We start from the raw sequence: 18,969 nt of genomic DNA on the forward strand, positions 1-18,969 counted from the left end.
AGCAGATGACGGGCCAGCATGAGAATGCCAATAAAAGACCGGGTTGAAGCCAGCCAGAGCATTTTGGGTGGCCTTGGGGGCTCCCGCTCCTCCCCGCCTCTGCCCGCCCACAGGGGCCCTTGGAAGGCTGTGGTGTTTCATTCTAGCTCCAGGGTTCCTCTCCCAAGCGTGAACCTTGTTCAGACACGTAGCAGAACCTGCCTCTTCAACCAACACTTGCAAACTAGGCTTGGGAAAGAAAGTCGTGATGCCAAAGCTGCCAGCTCTCTGCTTGTTGGGCAGTGAGTTTTGATCAGTCATTTAAGGAAAGAGAGTCAGAGGTGAGTCACCTACAGAGTGATTTGTGCCAAGCATGTTCCCTGAGATCTTTGGAATGCTCTGGGTATGAATAACTCCAGGCACTTTGGGATTTCTTTCTGTCATCTTTGAGTTACTGTCCTATTTCTGAATTGAATTTAAATCGTATGTTGTGTTTAGAATGTACACATATCATTTACATTATAGTTTCTATATTTATAAATGATATAATTGCGTGCATTGTAATCAGCAAGGGCGTAGAAAGTATCATAATCACAAGAACTCTTAATGGCTGTTGAGTTGTTGACTGTGTTTTAATCATTATGTCCATGCTTAGATACACTGTCACAGTAAGCTGCAGATCAGCTCTATTGCAAATCGTTCACCATATTACCTGCCTTTTCAAAAAGGGAAACTGAAGATAAGGAACATCACATTACTCACCCAAAGTCACATGGAAAATGGCAGAGCCAGGGTTCGAATAGAGGTCTGTCATCAAAGATTGTAGTTTTAGCCCCAGTCTCCTCTGGCTCATAGTAAGCGGTAGCACATGCATATACTCATACTATTAAAATCATATGGTGCAGGGAATTCCCTGGTGGTCCAGTGGTTAAAAAGTCACCTTGCCATGAAGGGGACTCCTTATCGATCCCTGGTCAGGGAACTAAGATCCAATGGCCTGTGAGGCCAGTAAGCCTGTGCTCTGCGACTACTGAGCCTGCATGCTCTGGAGCCTGTGTGCCACAACTAGAGGCCCGCATGCCTAAGGTACTGAGGCCCATGCCCACTCTGGAGCCCGTGTGCCATGACTAGAGGCCCGCGTGCCTAAGGTACTAAGGCCCGTGCTCACTCTGCAGACTCTGGGGCATAGCTAGAGAGAACCCCACACACTGAAATGAAAGCTCAGATCCCGCATGCTGCAACTAACACCCAAGGCAGCCAAATAAATAAATAGTAAAAAAAAAAAAATCTGTATAGTACAATCTGTAAATAATATGCTACCATATAGTTTTACTTATACAGAAAATTATACATAGTTTAACATCAGTTACTGGAGAAGGCAATGGCACCCCACTCCAGTACTCTTACCTGGAAAATCCCATAGACGGAGGAGCCTGGTGGGCTGCAGTCCATGGGGTCGCTAAGAGTCGGACACGACTTCACTTTCACTTTCACTTTTCACTTTCATGCATTGGAGAAGGAAATGGCAACCCACTCCAGTGTTCTTGCCTGGAGAATTCCAGGGACGGGGGAGCCTGGTGGGCTGCCGTCTATGGGGTCGCACAGGGTCGAACACGACTGAAGCAACTTAGCCGCAGCAGTAGCAGCAACATCAGTTACACATAATATAACTCAATAAATGCTATACATGAAAATGTTACCAGTTAGAGCTGTGACATAGTAATGATTAAGGTTCATTTGTATCCATAACCAATGATGTTATGTCTAAAGACCATTCCTGGGAGTGTTACATTGAGAATATGTAGCTTCTTTGAAAATATTAGGTGATTACTAAGATACAGTGTAAAAAGCAGGATACAAAAAGAATATATACACAAACCAGATTTGCAAAAAGAGACACATGTATTTTGTATGCATGGGAAAAAGTGAAAAGAAAGTGCCCCAGATCTTTCACAGTAATTATGATCAGACGGTTGGACTGTAAGAGGTTTGTATTTTCTTCCTGATACTTGGGACAAGACCAAGACGCTGGGATGCTCCAGACTGGCTGATATTTGACACTGCTTCAAACTGGTGCTTCTTTCAGTTTTTGCTCTACATTATTTAGTGGACAGGAAGAAATTGGTTATCTACCAGTAAATATTGTGTACAAATACAGATTATCTTCCAAATTCATTCCTACAGACCAAGTTAGAGTTATGTTCTGGGGGAAAACATTATTTCCCACTTTTCTATGGTTCTTATTCTCTCTCTCTCTCCTTGTCTTTCTCTATAAAATTCAAAACCCCTCAATTTGGAGGAAGACATATTCACCAATGAAGTCATTTGGTCCTTGGCTTTTCTTCACGAAAGTTGTAAAGTTACTAATTCCATCTATTTACTTGTTATAGGTCTGTTCAGATTTTCCATTTGTTCTTGAGTCAGTTTTGGTCATTTGTATCTTCCTAGGAATTTGTTCATTTTCCCTAAGTTATCTAATTTATTGGCACACAGTTGCTCATACTCCTTTTAATTTCTGTAAGATTGGTGTCAATACTTGCATTCCCTCTTTCATTCATGATTTTAAAAATTTGGGTCTTTTTTTTCATGGTTAGTCTCCCTTAATATTTGTCAACTGTGTTGATATTTTCAATGAATGATGGCTTCCTAGGTCTTCATTTTAAAAAATATATCACATAAGTCGTGTGTATGTTACAAAATATCTTTGTGTGTATAAAACATTGCAGGATAAACATGGAAAAGAAAGAAAGGAAAAAAGAACTACAATGCAGTTGTCATAAGAAACTTACCATAGTGATAGGTCCTGTATTTGAGTTTCACACTGAATTATTTGCTTATTTTTATAAACTAATTTCTAAATTCTTCAGGATTCTGTGAGCTTCCCTGATGGCTCAGTAGGTAAAGAATCCACCTGCAATGCAGGAGACACATATGAGACATGGGTTTGATCCCTGGGTCGGGAAGATCCCCTTGAAGAGGAAATGGCAACCCACTCCAGTATCCTTGCTTGAAAATTCCATGGACAGAGGAACCTGGCAGGCTACAGTCCATGGGGTCACAAAGAGTGGGACACGACTGAGCACATGGCATAAAACAGCTTCTTCACAAAGCAGGGACATAGCAAATACAGTGCAAGACTTGTTCAGTCGCTCAGTCGTGTCTGACTCTTTGCAGCCCCAAGGACTGCAACACACCATGTTTCTCTGTTCTTTACCATTTCCTGGGGCCAGTCGGTGATGTCATCTAATCATCTCGTCCACGGCCATCCCCTTCTCCTCCTGCCTTCAGTCTTTCCCAGAATCAGGGTCTTTTCCAATGAGTCGGTTCTTCATATCAAGTGGACAAAGTATTGAAGCTTCAGCTTCAGCATCAGTCCTTCCAGTGAATATTCAGGGTTGATTTCCTTTAGGATTGACTGGTTTGGTCTCCTTGCAGTCCAAGGGACTCTCAAGAGTCTTCTCCAATACCTCAGTTCGAAGGCATCAATTCTTTGGTGCTCAGCCTTTTTTTACTGTCCAGCTCTCACATCGGCACATGACTACTAGAAAAACCATAGCTTTGACTATACAGACCTTTGATACTTAGGTGAAAGTGATAAAATGAAACACTGTTCATGCCAGTGCTAATAGTATTGGCCACTTGGACAGTGGATCAGAGCTGCTGTAAAAAGTACCAAAAACTGGGTGGCTTCACACAATGGAAATTTATTCTCTCATGGAAATCCAAAATCAGGGTGTCAGCAGGGTCAGGCTCTCTGTGAAACACATAGGGGATAAACCGTCCCTGCCTCTTCTAGTTTCTGTGGTTACCAGCAGTCCTTGTCTTTCCTTGGCTTAAGCTGTATCACTCCAACCTCTGCCTCCACCATCATATTGTCCATCTTGGCCCTGAGTGTCTTTCTCCTCTTTTAATGAGAATGTGACTGAGCCAAGCTTATTCTGCTTGCCACACGACAGGCCAATACATTAGGAGATGAGTTGTTGGAACATGGAATAACGATTTTAATAGGAAAGCTAGCAGACCAAGAAGATGGCAGACTAGCATCTCAAAAAATCATCTCCGCTCAGTCCCAATTCGAGCTCCTTTTATACAGAAGAGGGGGAGGGGCCACTGTAGCACCAACCAATCACTGAGCAGGGCCACTAATGGTGTCTCGTTGACAGTTGCTCACTAATGGTCGCTTGCTTGGGGAGGGGCCCACTGTGGCACCGATCAATGGCTGAGCAGGCCCACTACCAGCTTGCACCTGCCCCACTGCTATTACAAGGACACCGGTCATATTGGATTAAAGGCCCACTTTATTCCAGTATTGACTTCGTCATACTAGTTACATCTGCCATGACCCTGTTTTTAAATAAAGTCACATTCTGAGAGATGAGGAGTTAGGACTTCAACCTGTCTTTCTTGGGTTGGGGTGGCGGGAGGCTACAGTCAACCCATAGCAGACATGTTCTAAGCTAACTACGAACATTTGTCTGTTATGCTCCAATTCTTAGAAATCTATCTGCTTACCATGGTCTTTCCCCCCGCCACCCCACCGCCAAACCTCTTTTCTAGATTGAAGATATGTTTAATGAAATCAGATTTAGTGAGTATGTGGACACTGGAAAGCTCACCGACAAAATCAACTTACCAGATTTCTTCAAAGTCTACCTCAATCATAGGCCACCCTTCGGTAACACCATGAGCGGCATCCAGCAGAGCTTTGACATTCTTGGTTTCACCAATTCAAAGGGAGAGAAGGCTATTCAAAGAGAGGATTTTCTGAATCTGCTTCACACTAAAGGTAAATACACAAATAGGTAGATCTTGTAACACCCTTGGGCCCATCCCCCTGGAGAGAACTGAGCTGGGAAGGCAGCCCCCAGACACCCGCATCTTTGATTTCACAGAGTTTCAGCCCTGAGGATGCTGCTTACTGACCCACATGGCTGGTGAACAAGGGATAAAGGGAAGGATGGCGGGGACCTGAAGGATGGAGTATGTGTTCCAACTTCCTGGGACTGCGCAATTCAGGGCCCTGGATGCCTTCCTCTTACCTTGGGTTTCCCAGGTGGCGCTAGTGGTAAAGAACCTGCCTGCCAGTGCAGAAGACATAAGAGACATGGGTTCAGTCCCTGGGTTGGGAAGATCCCCTGGAGAAGGGAAAGGCAACTGACTCCAGTATTCTTGCCTGGAGAATCTCATAGACAGAGGAGCCTGGCAGGCTATAGTCATGGGTTTGCAAAGAGTCGGACACAACTGAAGCAATTTAGCACTGCACTCATAAAGCAGGAATACAAGTGCCAGCCATTGACCTCACGATGAGGTACCATGAGATTGGGTTACATTTGTGAGATAAAACCACACCAAAGTAAAAAAAAAAAAAAATCATTTTTAGGGACTTCCCGGGCAGTCCAGTGGCTGAGACTTCAAACTTCCAATGTGAGGGGCACAAGTTCAATTCCTGGTCAGAGAAATAAGATGCCACATGCTGTGTGGCACAGCCAAAAGACAAAAAAAACAAAAATTTTTTTTTCCTTTTTCTCTGGGTGATCATTTCATCTCAGCGAAACTGGTGTTTCTAACATGAGGGAAACTGAAATGAAGCCAAGTGAAGTCTTTATCAGAAAGCTGTTCCCCATCTGCACAAGCCCCAACACAGTCCCCCAGGTTGAAGCCCCACTTTTAGCACCATATAGGGAAGTCTATGTGACGGTAACACGGGACTTCCTAGGTGGCTTTTGCACCTTAAGAAAAAGAAACCCATGGAATAATTCTCTTGAAGACTTTAGAAAGATGATGCTAAGCTCTGATGTGAAGCTCAGTCCCACAAGCCGAACCGCCTCCTTTTCCCTTTGCGATGCCCAGGTGAGCACATGACGGAAGAGGAGATGACGGACTGCTTTGCCACACTGTTTGGACTGAATCCCGAGGGCTGGAAATCCGAGCCTGCAGCCTCCTCTGTCAAAGGTACTACTAGCGAGTGGGCTCTGTCTGGGCACGTAACCAGGGCACGCTAATTTGTTGTTGACTTGAGTGCATTTATGTCTCCTGACTGGTGCCAGCCACTCTCCTTCATGCTGCGCACACGACAAAGCAGGTCTGTGGGGAACCCAACATGAATAAGTTATGAAAGGACCAGGGAGCGGTGGTCACGTTGAAGAGATAAAAGGCTTTGTTCCCGGGCTCTGACATCCCCTGTGTCTTCTGGCCTTGTTTTTCCCTTTATTCCCCCGACCCAGTCCTCATCTTTCCAGCTAGGGTAGGCAAACACTGGCCACTAATTGAGAGTACGGTTTGGAAGTCGTTTCAGGGGAGGTATAGTCAGGAGAGCCTTGAAGGACAAGAGGGTCAGTGACTCAGGGGCAGGCAGGAGCCCCAACCCAAGTTGCCAGAACTTGAACGTCTTTAGAGATCCTCCTGGGGACTTCCCTAGTGGACCAGTGGTTAGGACTTGGCACTTCCACTGCAGGGCTCACAGGTTCAATCCCCGGTCGGGGAACTAAGATCCCACATGCAGTGCAGTGTGGCCAAAAAAAGATCATCCTCTTCTTCTTCCCTATATGAGGATTTCCCACCTCCTTCTTTTAGTCCATTGGCCTGAGTGTGCTGGAACATGTCTATGAACAAACCCCGAGGAATGCCCCACTGCCCCACCAAGAAGTCAGGAGCAAAGACCCCTCACCGGGCTTCCTTCTTCCTCTCCTTCTGTTGTCTGTTCCCAGTTTCAAATTGAACAGGGTTCCTAATCAGACAGTTCTAGACTCCAGAATCTGATCTGTCATTTCCAACCTGCAAGCTCCCCCACCCCATTCCTTGTGTACTTGGTATCTCAGAATGTAATTTTCACACACACACACACACACACACACACACACACACATATGCACAATACATGGATACAGTGTTCCTAAGTGTCTCAAAACAGTAAAATCAATGATGCCATATACTTGAGGTTTTCCAATAACGTGTGCAGAGATTTGGGTAAGAATGCTCCAAACCCAAACCATAAAGGAGGGATTTTGACCGATTTCCACCCCAGGACTTCTCTAGGAGCCAGAGCCAAATGCCTGCACAGAGCGCCTCTCACTTCTCTTTTGTATCAGTTCCTTATATTTTTTGGGAAATGCTTCTGACTTAGAAACCTAATCATTATGAAGGCATTTGCTTTCTTCTCTTGTTTGTTAGGTTCTGAAATTTGCTTAGAAGAAGAACTTCCAGACGAAATCACAGCAGAAATATTCACGACTGAAATTCTTGGCTTAACCATTTCCCAAGATTCTGGACAAGATCCTAGGATCAGTGAAGCCGAGCAGAGTTTCTGAAGCACAAAGGACTTTGTGTGTGGATGTGTGGTTTTTCTCCCCTCCAGAGGTACCGCTATTCTGGCATTTCCCTACCCCTGCTCTAATCTTCAGAATGTTTAGACATTAAAAGCATATTTCTGTTAAGCAACAGATTTCACAGAGTTGGACATTCCACTCTGTCTGAAATAGAAAAGTGGGTGGAAGCAAGAAAAACACTGGGGGTTGGATGGACGTGGTGGCTGGAAACCCCGACTGCCATCCCCATGCTTGATCCATGGCAGTGCTTCCTGGAGCAGGGTTGCCAGGATGAGGAGGTGGCATGGTCCCCGGGGGCAGAGAGGGCCTCAGCCAGCAGTTGTCCTTCCTTGTGACACGTGTGGCCTGATTCCCATCGTCTCGAGTGGCACCTGGACCCTTAGCCTAACATGGCCAGATACAGATCATCCCAGTCGGCTGTTAGACTGGGGCAGGAGGTGTTGGGCTCTCGGTGCTGCTGAGAGCCCTGGCTTGTGGCTTCTTATCAGTAAACCCCCCCGAGCAGTTGTGTGCGGCCGTTATGAAGAGCATCATCAGCCAAGCTTAACCCCGGTAGCAGCTGCCAGAGAGAATGCAGAAAAAGCCCGCCTCCCCGCCCCCCTGGAGCCCTGTGGGTGCGCACCTGGACTAGAACCACACAGCCAGCCTCCCCAGGGCAGAGCCCGGCCCGTGTCAGCCACCCTCTCCCGTGACACACACCCTGCACGGGCCCATCTGCTTGGCTCACAGCCTTGAACTCCGCTGGGCTGCAGAACACCTAGCAGGCAAAAACAGATCCCCGCTCAGGGGTTGTTTCAGGAACGTGGCTAAGGCTGCAGCGCCGTTTTGACCTTGAAAAGACGGTATCCCTCGCCTATAAACAGATGAAAGTTATAGTCCGATTTCGTCCTCGGTTATGAAGCCTCTCTCAGGCCAGTGGGCCAAAGGTTATCCTTCACGTGTGTTCAGTCCAACACCCCCGCCCACCCGAACCAGTGCCTTTCCCAGAGAAAGCAGCCTTTGAGATGACGTCGCTGACCTCTGTAAAGGTCCTTCCTCCCCAGGGGCAGAGTTCCATGTGAGAGAAACAGGACGGTTCAGCATCCTTCTCCTGGCACAGAGCCCCCTGTGTGGCGGCCATTCGGAAACCTGGGTCCTGGTGAGTCCTCAGAACACCCCGGAACGCGGGACAGAGCCAGCTCCCCAGCCAGGCCGTGTCACCGTGACCTTGGGACAGCCGGCGTGGGCCATGGTCCAGCAGGCGCCCCACTGGTCAGATTTTACCTTCAGGGCTTCGCAAGCTGGTTTACATTGCATTCTTTTTGAAAAACCCAAAAAGGAAAACAAGCTTTATGAATCAACTTTGCAGCCGCTGAGGGCTTAGGAGAGATAGATTATCAAGCTGGTTAAAAGGTTCCTGGGGATGCTTTAGGGAACAGAAAACTCTCCAATGACTTGTTTCCTTCCAAAAAAAATAGCTCAGAGTTGGATGTCCTCTGGACACCCACAGGGAGCTTCTCTCATTGGATCTGGCTCCTCTTTTTTGGTTCTTATCAACGATATATATATTGGAGTCATTGTGTGGAGCAGAATAGGCCTGTGACCAGTTGGACCTGCTCTGACTGGGCCAGTAGCAGCAACCACCTTCAGGCCCAGGCTGAGCCTCAGTCCCTCTGTGCTGAGTCAGTATGTGGAGGGGAGGTCCTGGTGACGACCGGGAAGGGTTAGGGGCAGGGGTGGGCATCCCAGGTGACTCTAGTGGTGAAGAATCTGCTTGCCAGTGCAAGAGACATGGGTCAATCCCAGCATTGGGAAGATCCCCTGGAGTAGGAAATGGAAACCGGCTCCAGTATTCTTTCCTGAGAAATCCCATGGACAGAGGAGCCTGGTGGGCTGTACTCCATGAGGTCACAAAGAGTCAGACACGACTGAGCACACACACATATAGAGTAAGGGTTAGGGTCAGGGCGGCTGTTCACCCAGGAAGGCCCAAGTGGCCAGGGGCAGCAGGATCCGTGTCAACAGCCTGGCCAGAGGAGCTCCTGCTGGTGCTTTTCTTGGGGTGTCTCTCAGCCTGTCTGACCAGGAAGAAGAGCAGCACGTGTACCTTCTGGCCCCCAGAGGGCATCTGCACCTCCATCCCCCTCAGGCCCACCAGCTGGCCACACAGGCAATGGAGAAGCCGGGCCCCAGTGCCCCAGGCCAGGGGAGGAAGCGGGGGATGCCTTCCTACCAAGTGAACAGAGAACCCAGACTCTCCCAACCAGGTAGCTGGCAGAGCAGGGACACCAGGAAAGGAGGAAGGAGAGATGGCAAACAGTTTCACTGGGCTTGTACCTCAAGACGTGGGGACACACGCTGGACACCAGAAAGCACCATGTGATGCTCTGAAAGCACCATGTGATGCTCTTTTGAAAAGATAATAGCATATCACATGGGCCTCTGGCTGCTGGCCTCTGTATCCTGGCCTGTTGCTTCCAGAGTTCTGGAGGTGGAAAAGGCATAGTTGTCCAGGAACCACTCAGAGCCTCCCCCACCCCCCAGCCTCTCCTCCAGAACCCCCGGCCCCTCCGGTGCGGGGTGAGCGTTCTGTTTACACAGCACTGGCCCCGCAGGCTGGCTGGGCTGAGTCCTGCCTCTGCCACTGAGTAGCACCCTGTGTGCCCTCGGGTGTGGCTAATCTCTTAAACCTCAGTTTCCTCCTGGAACAATTCCTGGGGTGATGGTGAGGATTAAAAGAGATATTGCAAATAAAGTGTTCCTGGCATAAGGTAGTGCTCAAAATAGGAAGGCAGCTATTATTACTGCCGGCAGAAATTGTGCCTGAGACTCGGGAAGATGTCTGATGAGAATTAATCTCTTCCAACTCCAGGGTTTTAGCACCAGTTAACACTTGCTCAAATAAGGGTCTCTGCAAGCTTTGACAAAGGGCCCTCAATAAATATTTGCAGAACGATTGAATGAATGAGCATGAAGCTTCAGTGCTCTTTTAATAGCTGACTTAGTTTCTGAATCAAAGTGAATCCGGCCCCTACAGGCCATCCGCATCAGGGTCAGCAGACTCTCTGGAAAGGGCCAGAGAGTAAACAGTGGGGATCTGTGGACCCAGTGGGCTGTCGGACACCTCAGCTCGGCTGCTGGAACACAAACGCAGCCACACAGAACTTTGGTCCAGAGAAGAATGAGCGTGGCCCCATTCCAATCAAACTTTACTTATGGATGCTGAAATTAATGTGGATTTCATGAGAACTTCCACATATCATGAAATCATCTTCTTTTGATATTATTTTCAACCACTTAAAAATGTGAAAACTGGGACTTCCCTGGTGGTCCAGTGGTTAAGACTCTGTGCTTCCACTGCAGCAGGGTTGTGGTTCCATTCCTGATTGGGGCACTAAGATCCCACTTGCCTGGTGGCCCAAACAAACAAACAAACCAAAAACAAACAAATAACTGTGAAAACTATTCTTAGCTTGCAGACCACACAGACACGGCAGCCCAGATCCATCCCACAGGCTGGAGTTTGGTACACCTCATTGGCCAGGATGAATCCAACAGATTTTTACAAATATGACGAATCTATACAAAACACCTGACTAGTACTCGTCAAAAATGCCCAGGTCATGGCACTTCCCATGGTGGTCCAGTGGTTAAGAATCTGCCTTCTGACACAGGGGATGCGGGTTTGATCCCCGGTTGGGGAACTAAGATGCCTTGTGCCATGGGGCAGCTAAGCCTGCACACCACAACTAGAGAGTCTACGTGCTGCAACAAAGACCCAGCACAGCCAAAAAAAAGAAAAAGAAAGCCCGGGTCATGACAAACATGAAAAGACTCAGAAACTGTCACAGGTCAAAGGAGACTAAAGGGAGACGATGGCGAAATGTGAAGCAGGATCCTGGTTTTCTGGATCAGGAAAAAAAAAAGGACGTTAGGAAGAACCGGTGAAACCCAGAGGAAGTCTGTGGTTTAGTTGATATTGTTTGCTCCAAACTTAATTTCTCAGTTTCAATAAGTGTATCTTAGTTGCCTTAAACGTGCACACAAGGGAAGCTGGGCCAGCAGTCTCGTGGGACCCTCTGACACACCAAGGCCAGACGCATTCAGTGAGCCAAAGGTTTGTATGGTCAGACCCTAGAAAGGGACATAGGCTCAAGGTGAGGTACACGGAAGTCTAGAACCATCTCTCCCGTTCCTTCAGTACCACTGTGGCGTGGCCCTTCCTCCCAAGTCCGAATAGGGATGTTTTCATGTGGGCTATGGGCAGGAGGGAGGGAGGGAGGGAGGGAGGCCGCATATTCAAGAGGATGGTCTGGCCATTCTCACTCCTTCACTTTCAGAGTCTTGATATAGGATAGGCTGCCCCTCAGAGGAGCCCAGGAAAGACCGTAGAGAAGTCACAGGTGGAGCCGCCCTGAAGCTGGTATGTCGTCTCATGTGACAGGAGACACACGTGCAGAAAGTCACAGTGGGTTTCAGCCCCATAAACCTTAAGCCCTCAGTCAGCATCAATTCACCCTTCATGGGTTTCCCCCAGGAATTTCCACATTTTAAAAAGACACAGTTTTCTCCACTATCTCGTTGTCCATTCTCGCAGTCAGGTCTAACTCCACGTTCCCCAGAGTCGTGTTCCCCCAAGTCACTGGTGGTATCCCAAAGGCAGCCCAGCATACAGTGAAGCTTCACCAGACCCTGGTCACTTACCTCTCCCTCAGTGTGCTGTGGATCCCCTCCACCTTTTCACTGTTCTAGGAGAGAGGACAGAATAGCAGTAACCGGTGCCAGATCCTCTAACAGCGACCTCAGTTTAACTGTGTGTGCCCTGCAGCATGCTAAGCCCAGAGATAAAATGTGGCAGGAAGCACTGGCTCTTCCCCTTTGGAAGGTTACATCATAGTGAGGGAAACAGATATGTCAATAATAATTACAGTGTTTTGTGATATGACATAGGGGCATCCAGAGCAGATAGAGTGGGAAGGAGAAGGAGCAGGAGGAGGCGACCAGGGAGAGGTGGAGAAGTTACATAAATGTGGTACTCGCTCTAAGCCTATCTGAGTGGTGCCTGGGGGAAGTGGCAGGAGAGCAACTCAGGGAAGACAGTGGTCACATTATGGATGGCCTTGTGTGCTAAAGCAAGGAGGTTAAACTTAAAGGGAAGGGAGAGAAGTAGATCAAACTTGCATCTCAGGGGCCTAGGGTGATGGGCCTCAGGTGATGGGCAAGAGGAGTTGTCTGGGGAAAGGGACCACAGCAAGGAGACTGTTACAGTACTCTGGGGAGAAGTGAAGAACTGCAACGAGAGAAAAGGCACTCAGGAAGGAGAAGTAAGTATAAAGACTAAGTTAAATGTTATCAAAGATAGTATCAATTATGACCCTTGGTTTGCAGCAATAGAAATTGGCTCTGGTTAGCCTCAAGAGATGGGAATACCAGACCACCTGATCTGCCTCTTGAGAGATCTGTATGCAGGTCAGGAAGCAACAGTTAGAACTGGACATGGAACAACAGACTGGTTCCAAATAGGAAAAGGAGTATGTCAAGGCTGTATATTGTCACCCTGTTTATTTAACTTATATGCACAGTACATCATGAGAAACGCTGGACTGGAAGAAACACAAGCTGGAATCAAGATTGCCAGGAGAAATATCAATAACCTCAGATATGCAGATGACACCACCCTTATGGCAGAAAGTGAAGAGGAACTAAAAAGCCTCTTGATGAAAGTGAAAGTGGAGAGTGAAAAAGTTGGCTTAAAGCTCAACATTCAGAAAACGAAGATCATGGCATCTGCTCCCATCACTTCATGGGAAATAGATGGGGAAACAGTGGAAACAGTGTCAGACTTTATTTTTCTGGGCTCCAAAATCACTGCAGATGGTGACTGCAGCCATGAAATTAAAAGATGCTTACTCCTTGGAAGGAAAGTTATGACCAACCTAGATAGCATATTCAAAAGCAGAGACATTACTTTGCCAACAAAGGTTCGTCTAGTCAAGGCTATGATTTTTCCTGTGGTCAGGTATGGATGTGAGAGTTGGACTGTGAAGAAGGCTGAGTGCCGAAGAATTGATGCTTTTGAACTGTAGTGTTGGAGAAGACTCTTGAGAGTCCCTTGGACTGCAAGGAGATCCAACCAGTCCATTCTGAAGGAGATCAGCCCTAGGATTTCTTTGGAAGGAATGATGCTAAAGCTGAAACTCCAGTACTTTGGCCCCCTCATGCGAAGAGTTGACTCACTGGAGAAGACTCTCATGCTGGAAGGGATTGGGGGCAGGAGGAGAAGGGGATGACAGAGGATGAGATGGCTGGATGGCATCACTGACTCGATGGGGAGTTGGTGATGGACAGGGAGGCCTGGCGTGCTGCGATTCATGGGGTCGAAAAGAGTCGGACACAACTGAGCGACTGATCTGATCTGATCTGAGCCTCAGTGGAAAGTGACGTTATTTGAGGACCATAGGCTCAGTGGAAAGACTGGAGCAGCCAGCTCAGTAAATGACCGGGAAGCAACCACAGCCAGGATGCCAGTGGCGCCACTGGGAGCTCAGTGCCTCCAATACCTCAGGCTCTCCAATGGCCATTTCTGCTGTAAGTCATTTCTCCACTGCCCCATATGCCCTCAAAATTCCAAATCAAAACCATAATGAGATACCCTTTTACCTCCACAAGACTAAAATGAAAAAGAAATGAAAACACAGTAACAAGTGTTGGTGAGGATGTGGATAAACTGGAACCCTCCTATACTGCTGGTGGGAGTGTGAAATGGCCCTTTGGAAAACAGGCTGGCAGTGTCTCAGCATTTTAAACATAGAGTTACCATATGACCCAGCAATTCCCCTCTGGTGAACTGGTATGTAGCTGGGAGAAATGAAAATACACATCTGCACAAAAACTTGTATACTAACCATCATCACAGCATTATTCATAGTAGCCGAAAAGTGGAAACAACCCAATGTCCATCAATGAATGTGGTAAATCCACATAATGGAATATTACTCAGCCGTAAGAAGAATGAAGTATTAATACATGCTACCACATGGATGTAAAATATGCTGAGAAAAAGAAGTCAGACCCAAAATGACACATATCATATGATTCCACTTACATGAAATGTCCAGTGGAGGCAAATCCATAGAAATAGGAAATAAACTCTCAGTCACCTAAGGCTAGGGGTAGAAAGAATGACAGCGAATGGGTAGAGGGTTTCTTTTTTGGATGACAAGAATGTTCTAAAATTGATTGTGGTGATGGTTTCACAACTCTGTGACTATACTAAAAAAAACTTTAAAGGGTGAATTTTATGGTATGTTAATTATGTCTCAATAAAGCTATTATATAAAAAAATCAACAGGCAACCCACTTGAAAAATGGGCAGAAGACCCGAATAGATATTTTTCTAAAGAAGACATACAGATGGTCAACAGGCACAGAAAAAGATGCTCGACATCACTGATCATCAGGGAAATGCAAATCAAAACCACAAAGAGCTACATCACCTCACACCTGTCAGAATGGCTGTCATCAAAAAGACCATAAGTAACAAATGGTGGTGAAGGTGGGAGAAAAGGGAACCAGTGTCTACATTGTATCCCTGAAACTTACATAATACTGTAATAAATCAACTATATGTCAGTAAAAAAAAAAAAAAAATCAACTGACTGGACCATCCACCTACTAGATCAAGGTTAGGTCCCATGCCCAGGACCTAGAACTTCCAGGTAGAAGAAAGAGTGAAATGGCCCCCATTCACCAGCTTCTGTAGTAGGGGGCAGCCTCCATCCCTAAAGGCTCACCCAGAGCTAGGAAAGGTTTTCAGAGGCAGCCAAAATGACACATGTGTGGGAGCAAGAGAGAAGACATTTGGGCAGCCATCTGGATTCCTGACCTAAGAGCTCACCAAGCGCATCGGTAGACGGATTCCAACTCTGCTCCGGGTCACTGGGTCATGACCAGACGTTCCGTGTTTAATCATTCATTGTTAGAAGAGTGGCTGTGTTACACCATCTCACCTTTGAACACATCCGTCTTCTGAAGCACTTTATATCTACTATCTCTCTGTTTGAATATATCCTCAAGTGGCCTAACTTTTAGTCTGGCAGCTTGCCGGTCTATTAGTATTTGAGCTGGGAACCATTTTTAGAGTTGTAGTTACAGGCAAGAAAAAGTAGGCATAGAAGCAATTTGGAATATTTGGTTTATCAAAAAAAATTTTTTAATATTTATTCAGCTGCTCCGGGTCTTAGTTGTAGCATGCAGGATATTTAGTTGCAGCATGTAAATTCTTAGCTGTGGCATGTGGGATCTAGTTCCCTGACCAGTGATCGAATCTAGGCCCCCTGTTGGAAGTGCAGAGTCTGAGCCACTGGACCATCAGGGAAGTGCCCCTCCCCCGAAAATTTTTACTGACCCAGTCTCTGAAAGTTATCATCAGGCCCACATTGTGGGGGAGACCTTCCCTACAACGAACTGGGACCACATAGGGCTCCAGCAATGGCGTGCTGGTGAATGTTTGCCAATCCTCTCTGGGTGGGGAGGGACAGGAGGGTCCCGAGAGCACTCACAGGGGGCTGATTTACAACTGTCCACATTCTGATGGCTATGAAGTGGGGAGCACACTCCAGAGGCACAGGAGAGAGGGGCTCTGGCTGGAACTCTGCAGACTGTGACTGAGGGATGGTAGCATCCTCTTCTGCACAAGGAGGGAGGCTTCCAACTCTGCAGCTCATCCTTTCTGTCTCTGTCTCTGAGGAAGGACCTGTATTTCATCCTGTGGTTAGAGTGTTCCCTTCAAAGCTCCCCCCTTGGCTGGGCCTTCCTAATGATGTTCCCCAAACATCAAAGCTCCTCTGTTTATGAAAACAGTATTCGGTTGCAAGTTGCTAGGCGAGGACCAAGTCTACCCAGAAACGCCAGGGCTGGGTCTGCATCTTCCTCAAGTCACATGTCTCCATCTGTGTTCTTATCCTTCTCCCACCCCAAACTCCCACCCCCTGGTGAATGGGCCTTCATCTCAGGGGGAGGAGTGAAGTAAGACTTGAATTCACCAGTCCTAGGAAGAGTACTTTGACTTCAGTCCCTAGCGTGGGGCATACTGATGCGAAGATCATAGAGGGTGTTATTTAACAACACTTTTTGGTATTTGGGGAAGATCCCCTGGAGGAGGGCACAGCAACTCACTCCAGTATCCTTGCCTGGAGAATCCCATGGACAGAGGAGCCTGGCGGGCTACAGTCCATAGGGTTGCAAAGAGTCAGACAAGACTGAAGTGACTTAGCATGCATTTTGGTATCTAGCACTTACAATGTGCCAAGCACTGTTCTAAATTCTTGACAAATACTGTTTTTTTTTTTTTTTTGTATGTTTTTCAGTTGAAGTATAGTTGGCTAACAGTGTCATGTTAGTTTCAGGTGTACATGTGAAATGATTCAGTTATACGTGTGTATGTGTATATGTGTGTGTATATTCTTTTTCAGGTTCTCTTTCCTTATAGATTATTACAAACTATCGAGTATAGTTCTCTGTGCTACACAGTAGGAACTCATGGTTATTGATTTTATATATAGCAGTGTGTATATGTTGCGCTTCCCAGGTGACACAGTGGTAAAGAATCCATCTGCCAGTTCAGGTGACACAGGTTCGATCCCTGGGTCAGGAAGATCCCCTGTAGTAGGAGATGGCAACCCATCTCAGTATTCTTGCCTGGAAAATTCCATAGACAGAGGAGCCTGGCAGGCTACAGTCCATGGGGTCACAAAGGGTCTGACACAAGTGAGCAGGCACGAACGCACGTGTATAATCCCAAACTCCTAATTTTATTTTATTTTATTTTATTAATCCCAAACTCCTAATTTATCCCACCCTCCTTCCTTGACAAATACTGTTTTTAATTCACATAACTCTATGAGGCAAGTCTTATTTTCATCCCCATTTTACAGATGAGGCACAGAGAGTCAAAACACAAGTCATGGCTAAATAACTCACTTCTGGAACCTCACAGTCACTCTTTCAATGTGTCTGAAATAATCACAAACATTCAGTGAGAGCTTGACTTCCAGCCCTGATACTAAGTTATTCAGACTCATACTCAAGCTGAAAGCAACTAAAATGCTAGAAAACATATTTTAAAACATCCTAAAAGCCACCACATGCTGACAAGATAGTAAGGACTAGGAGAAACTCAAGGAAAAAAAGAATCCTGAAACATAATCCAGCAAGGAGCCCACTTGAAGCCTGTAGATATTTGCCAAGCGTAGCATATTTGAACTTTAGTGTGAATGGTTTTTTGAGGCAAGAGATCAGAAATCGAAGCCCAGGATCCACATAGTGGGGAGATGAGACCTTGCCCACAATAATGCAGATTTATTAGAATGCCCACAATAACGGGTTTCACCAGTGGTGTGCTGGCAGATGTTTATCACCAGCTCTTGGCTTGCCGGGGAAAGGTCCTGATATATTATTTTGTTGTTCAGTCGTTCACTCGTGTCTGACACTTTGCAACCCAATGGACTGCAGCAAGCCAGGCCTCCCTGTCCTTCACTGTCTCCTGGAGTTTGCTCAAATCATGTCCATTGAGTCAGTGATGCCATCCAACCATCTTATCTTCTGTCTCCGCCTTCTGCTCCGGCCCTCAATCTTTCCCAGCTTCAGAGTTTTTTCCAGTGAGTCGGCTCTTCGAGTCAGGTGAACCAAAGTATTGGAGCTTCAGCTTCAGCATCAGTCCTTCCAGTGTATATTCAGGGTTAATTTCCTTTAGGATTGACTGGTTTGATCTTCTTGCAGTCCAAGGGAGTCTCAAGAGTCTTCTCCAACACCACAGCTCAAAAGAATCAATTCTTTGGTGCTCAGCTTTCTTTATGGTCCAACTCTCATATCCATACATGACTACTGGAAAAACCATAGCTTTGACTAGATGGACCTTTGTTGGCAAAGTAATGTCTCTGCTTTTTAATATGCTGTCTAGGTGGGTCATAACTTTTATTCCAAGGAGCAAGCGGCTTTTAATTTCATGGCTGCAGTCACCATCTGCCGTGATTTTGGAGCCCAAAAAATAAAGTCTGTCACTGTTTCCATTCTTTCCCCATCTATTTGCCATGAAGTGATGGGACCAGATGCCATGATCTTTGTTTTTTGAATGCTGAGTTTTAAGCCAGCTTTTTCACTCTCCTCTTTCACTTTCATCAAGAGGCTCTTCAGTTCCTCTTTGCTTTCTGCCATAAGGGTGGTGCCATCTGCATATCTGAGGTTATTGATATTTCTCACAGCAGTCTTGATTCCAGCTTGTGCTTCATGTAGCCCAGCATTTCTCATGATGTACTCTGCATATAAGTTAAATAAGCAGGGTGACAACATACAGCCTTGACATAATCCTTTCCCGATTTGGAACCAGTCCATTGTTCCAGGTCTGGTTCTGTTGCTTCTTGATCTGCATACAGATTTCTCAAGAGGCAGGTCAGGTAGTCTGGTATTCGAATCTCTTGAAGAATTTTCAACAGTTTGTTGTGATCCACACATTCAAAGGCTTTGGCATAGTCAATACAGTAGAAGTAGACGTTTTTCTGGCACTCTCTCGCTTTTTCGATGATCCAGCGGATGTTGGCAATTTGATCTCTGATTCTTCTGCCTCTTCTAACTCAAGCTTGCACATCTGGAAGTTCACAGTTCACATACTGATGAAGCCTAGCTTGGA

At 46.5% G+C, this 18,969-nt stretch overlaps 1 protein-coding gene across 1 annotated transcript in view; it reads left to right on the forward strand.

The window, feature by feature from the left end:
* Positions 1–7,418, forward strand: part of WDR66 (WD repeat domain 66) — a 74,336-nt gene extending 66,918 nt beyond the window's left edge. Inside the window, exons 22-24 of the mRNA XM_027566868.1 lie at positions 4,537–4,765; positions 5,830–5,931; positions 7,150–7,418. Of these exons, the coding sequence (XP_027422669.1) occupies positions 4,537–4,765; positions 5,830–5,931; positions 7,150–7,286 (468 nt within the window). The 3' untranslated portion in view covers positions 7,287–7,418. The remainder of the gene's footprint in view (positions 1–4,536; positions 4,766–5,829; positions 5,932–7,149) is intronic.
* The last annotated feature ends 11,551 nt before the right edge of the window (positions 7,419–18,969 follow it).

The sequence above is a fragment of the Bos indicus x Bos taurus genome, chromosome 17, assembly GCF_003369695.1.
Source record: "Bos indicus x Bos taurus breed Angus x Brahman F1 hybrid chromosome 17, Bos_hybrid_MaternalHap_v2.0, whole genome shotgun sequence".
Classification (NCBI taxonomy): Eukaryota; Metazoa; Chordata; class Mammalia; order Artiodactyla; family Bovidae; genus Bos; species Bos indicus x Bos taurus.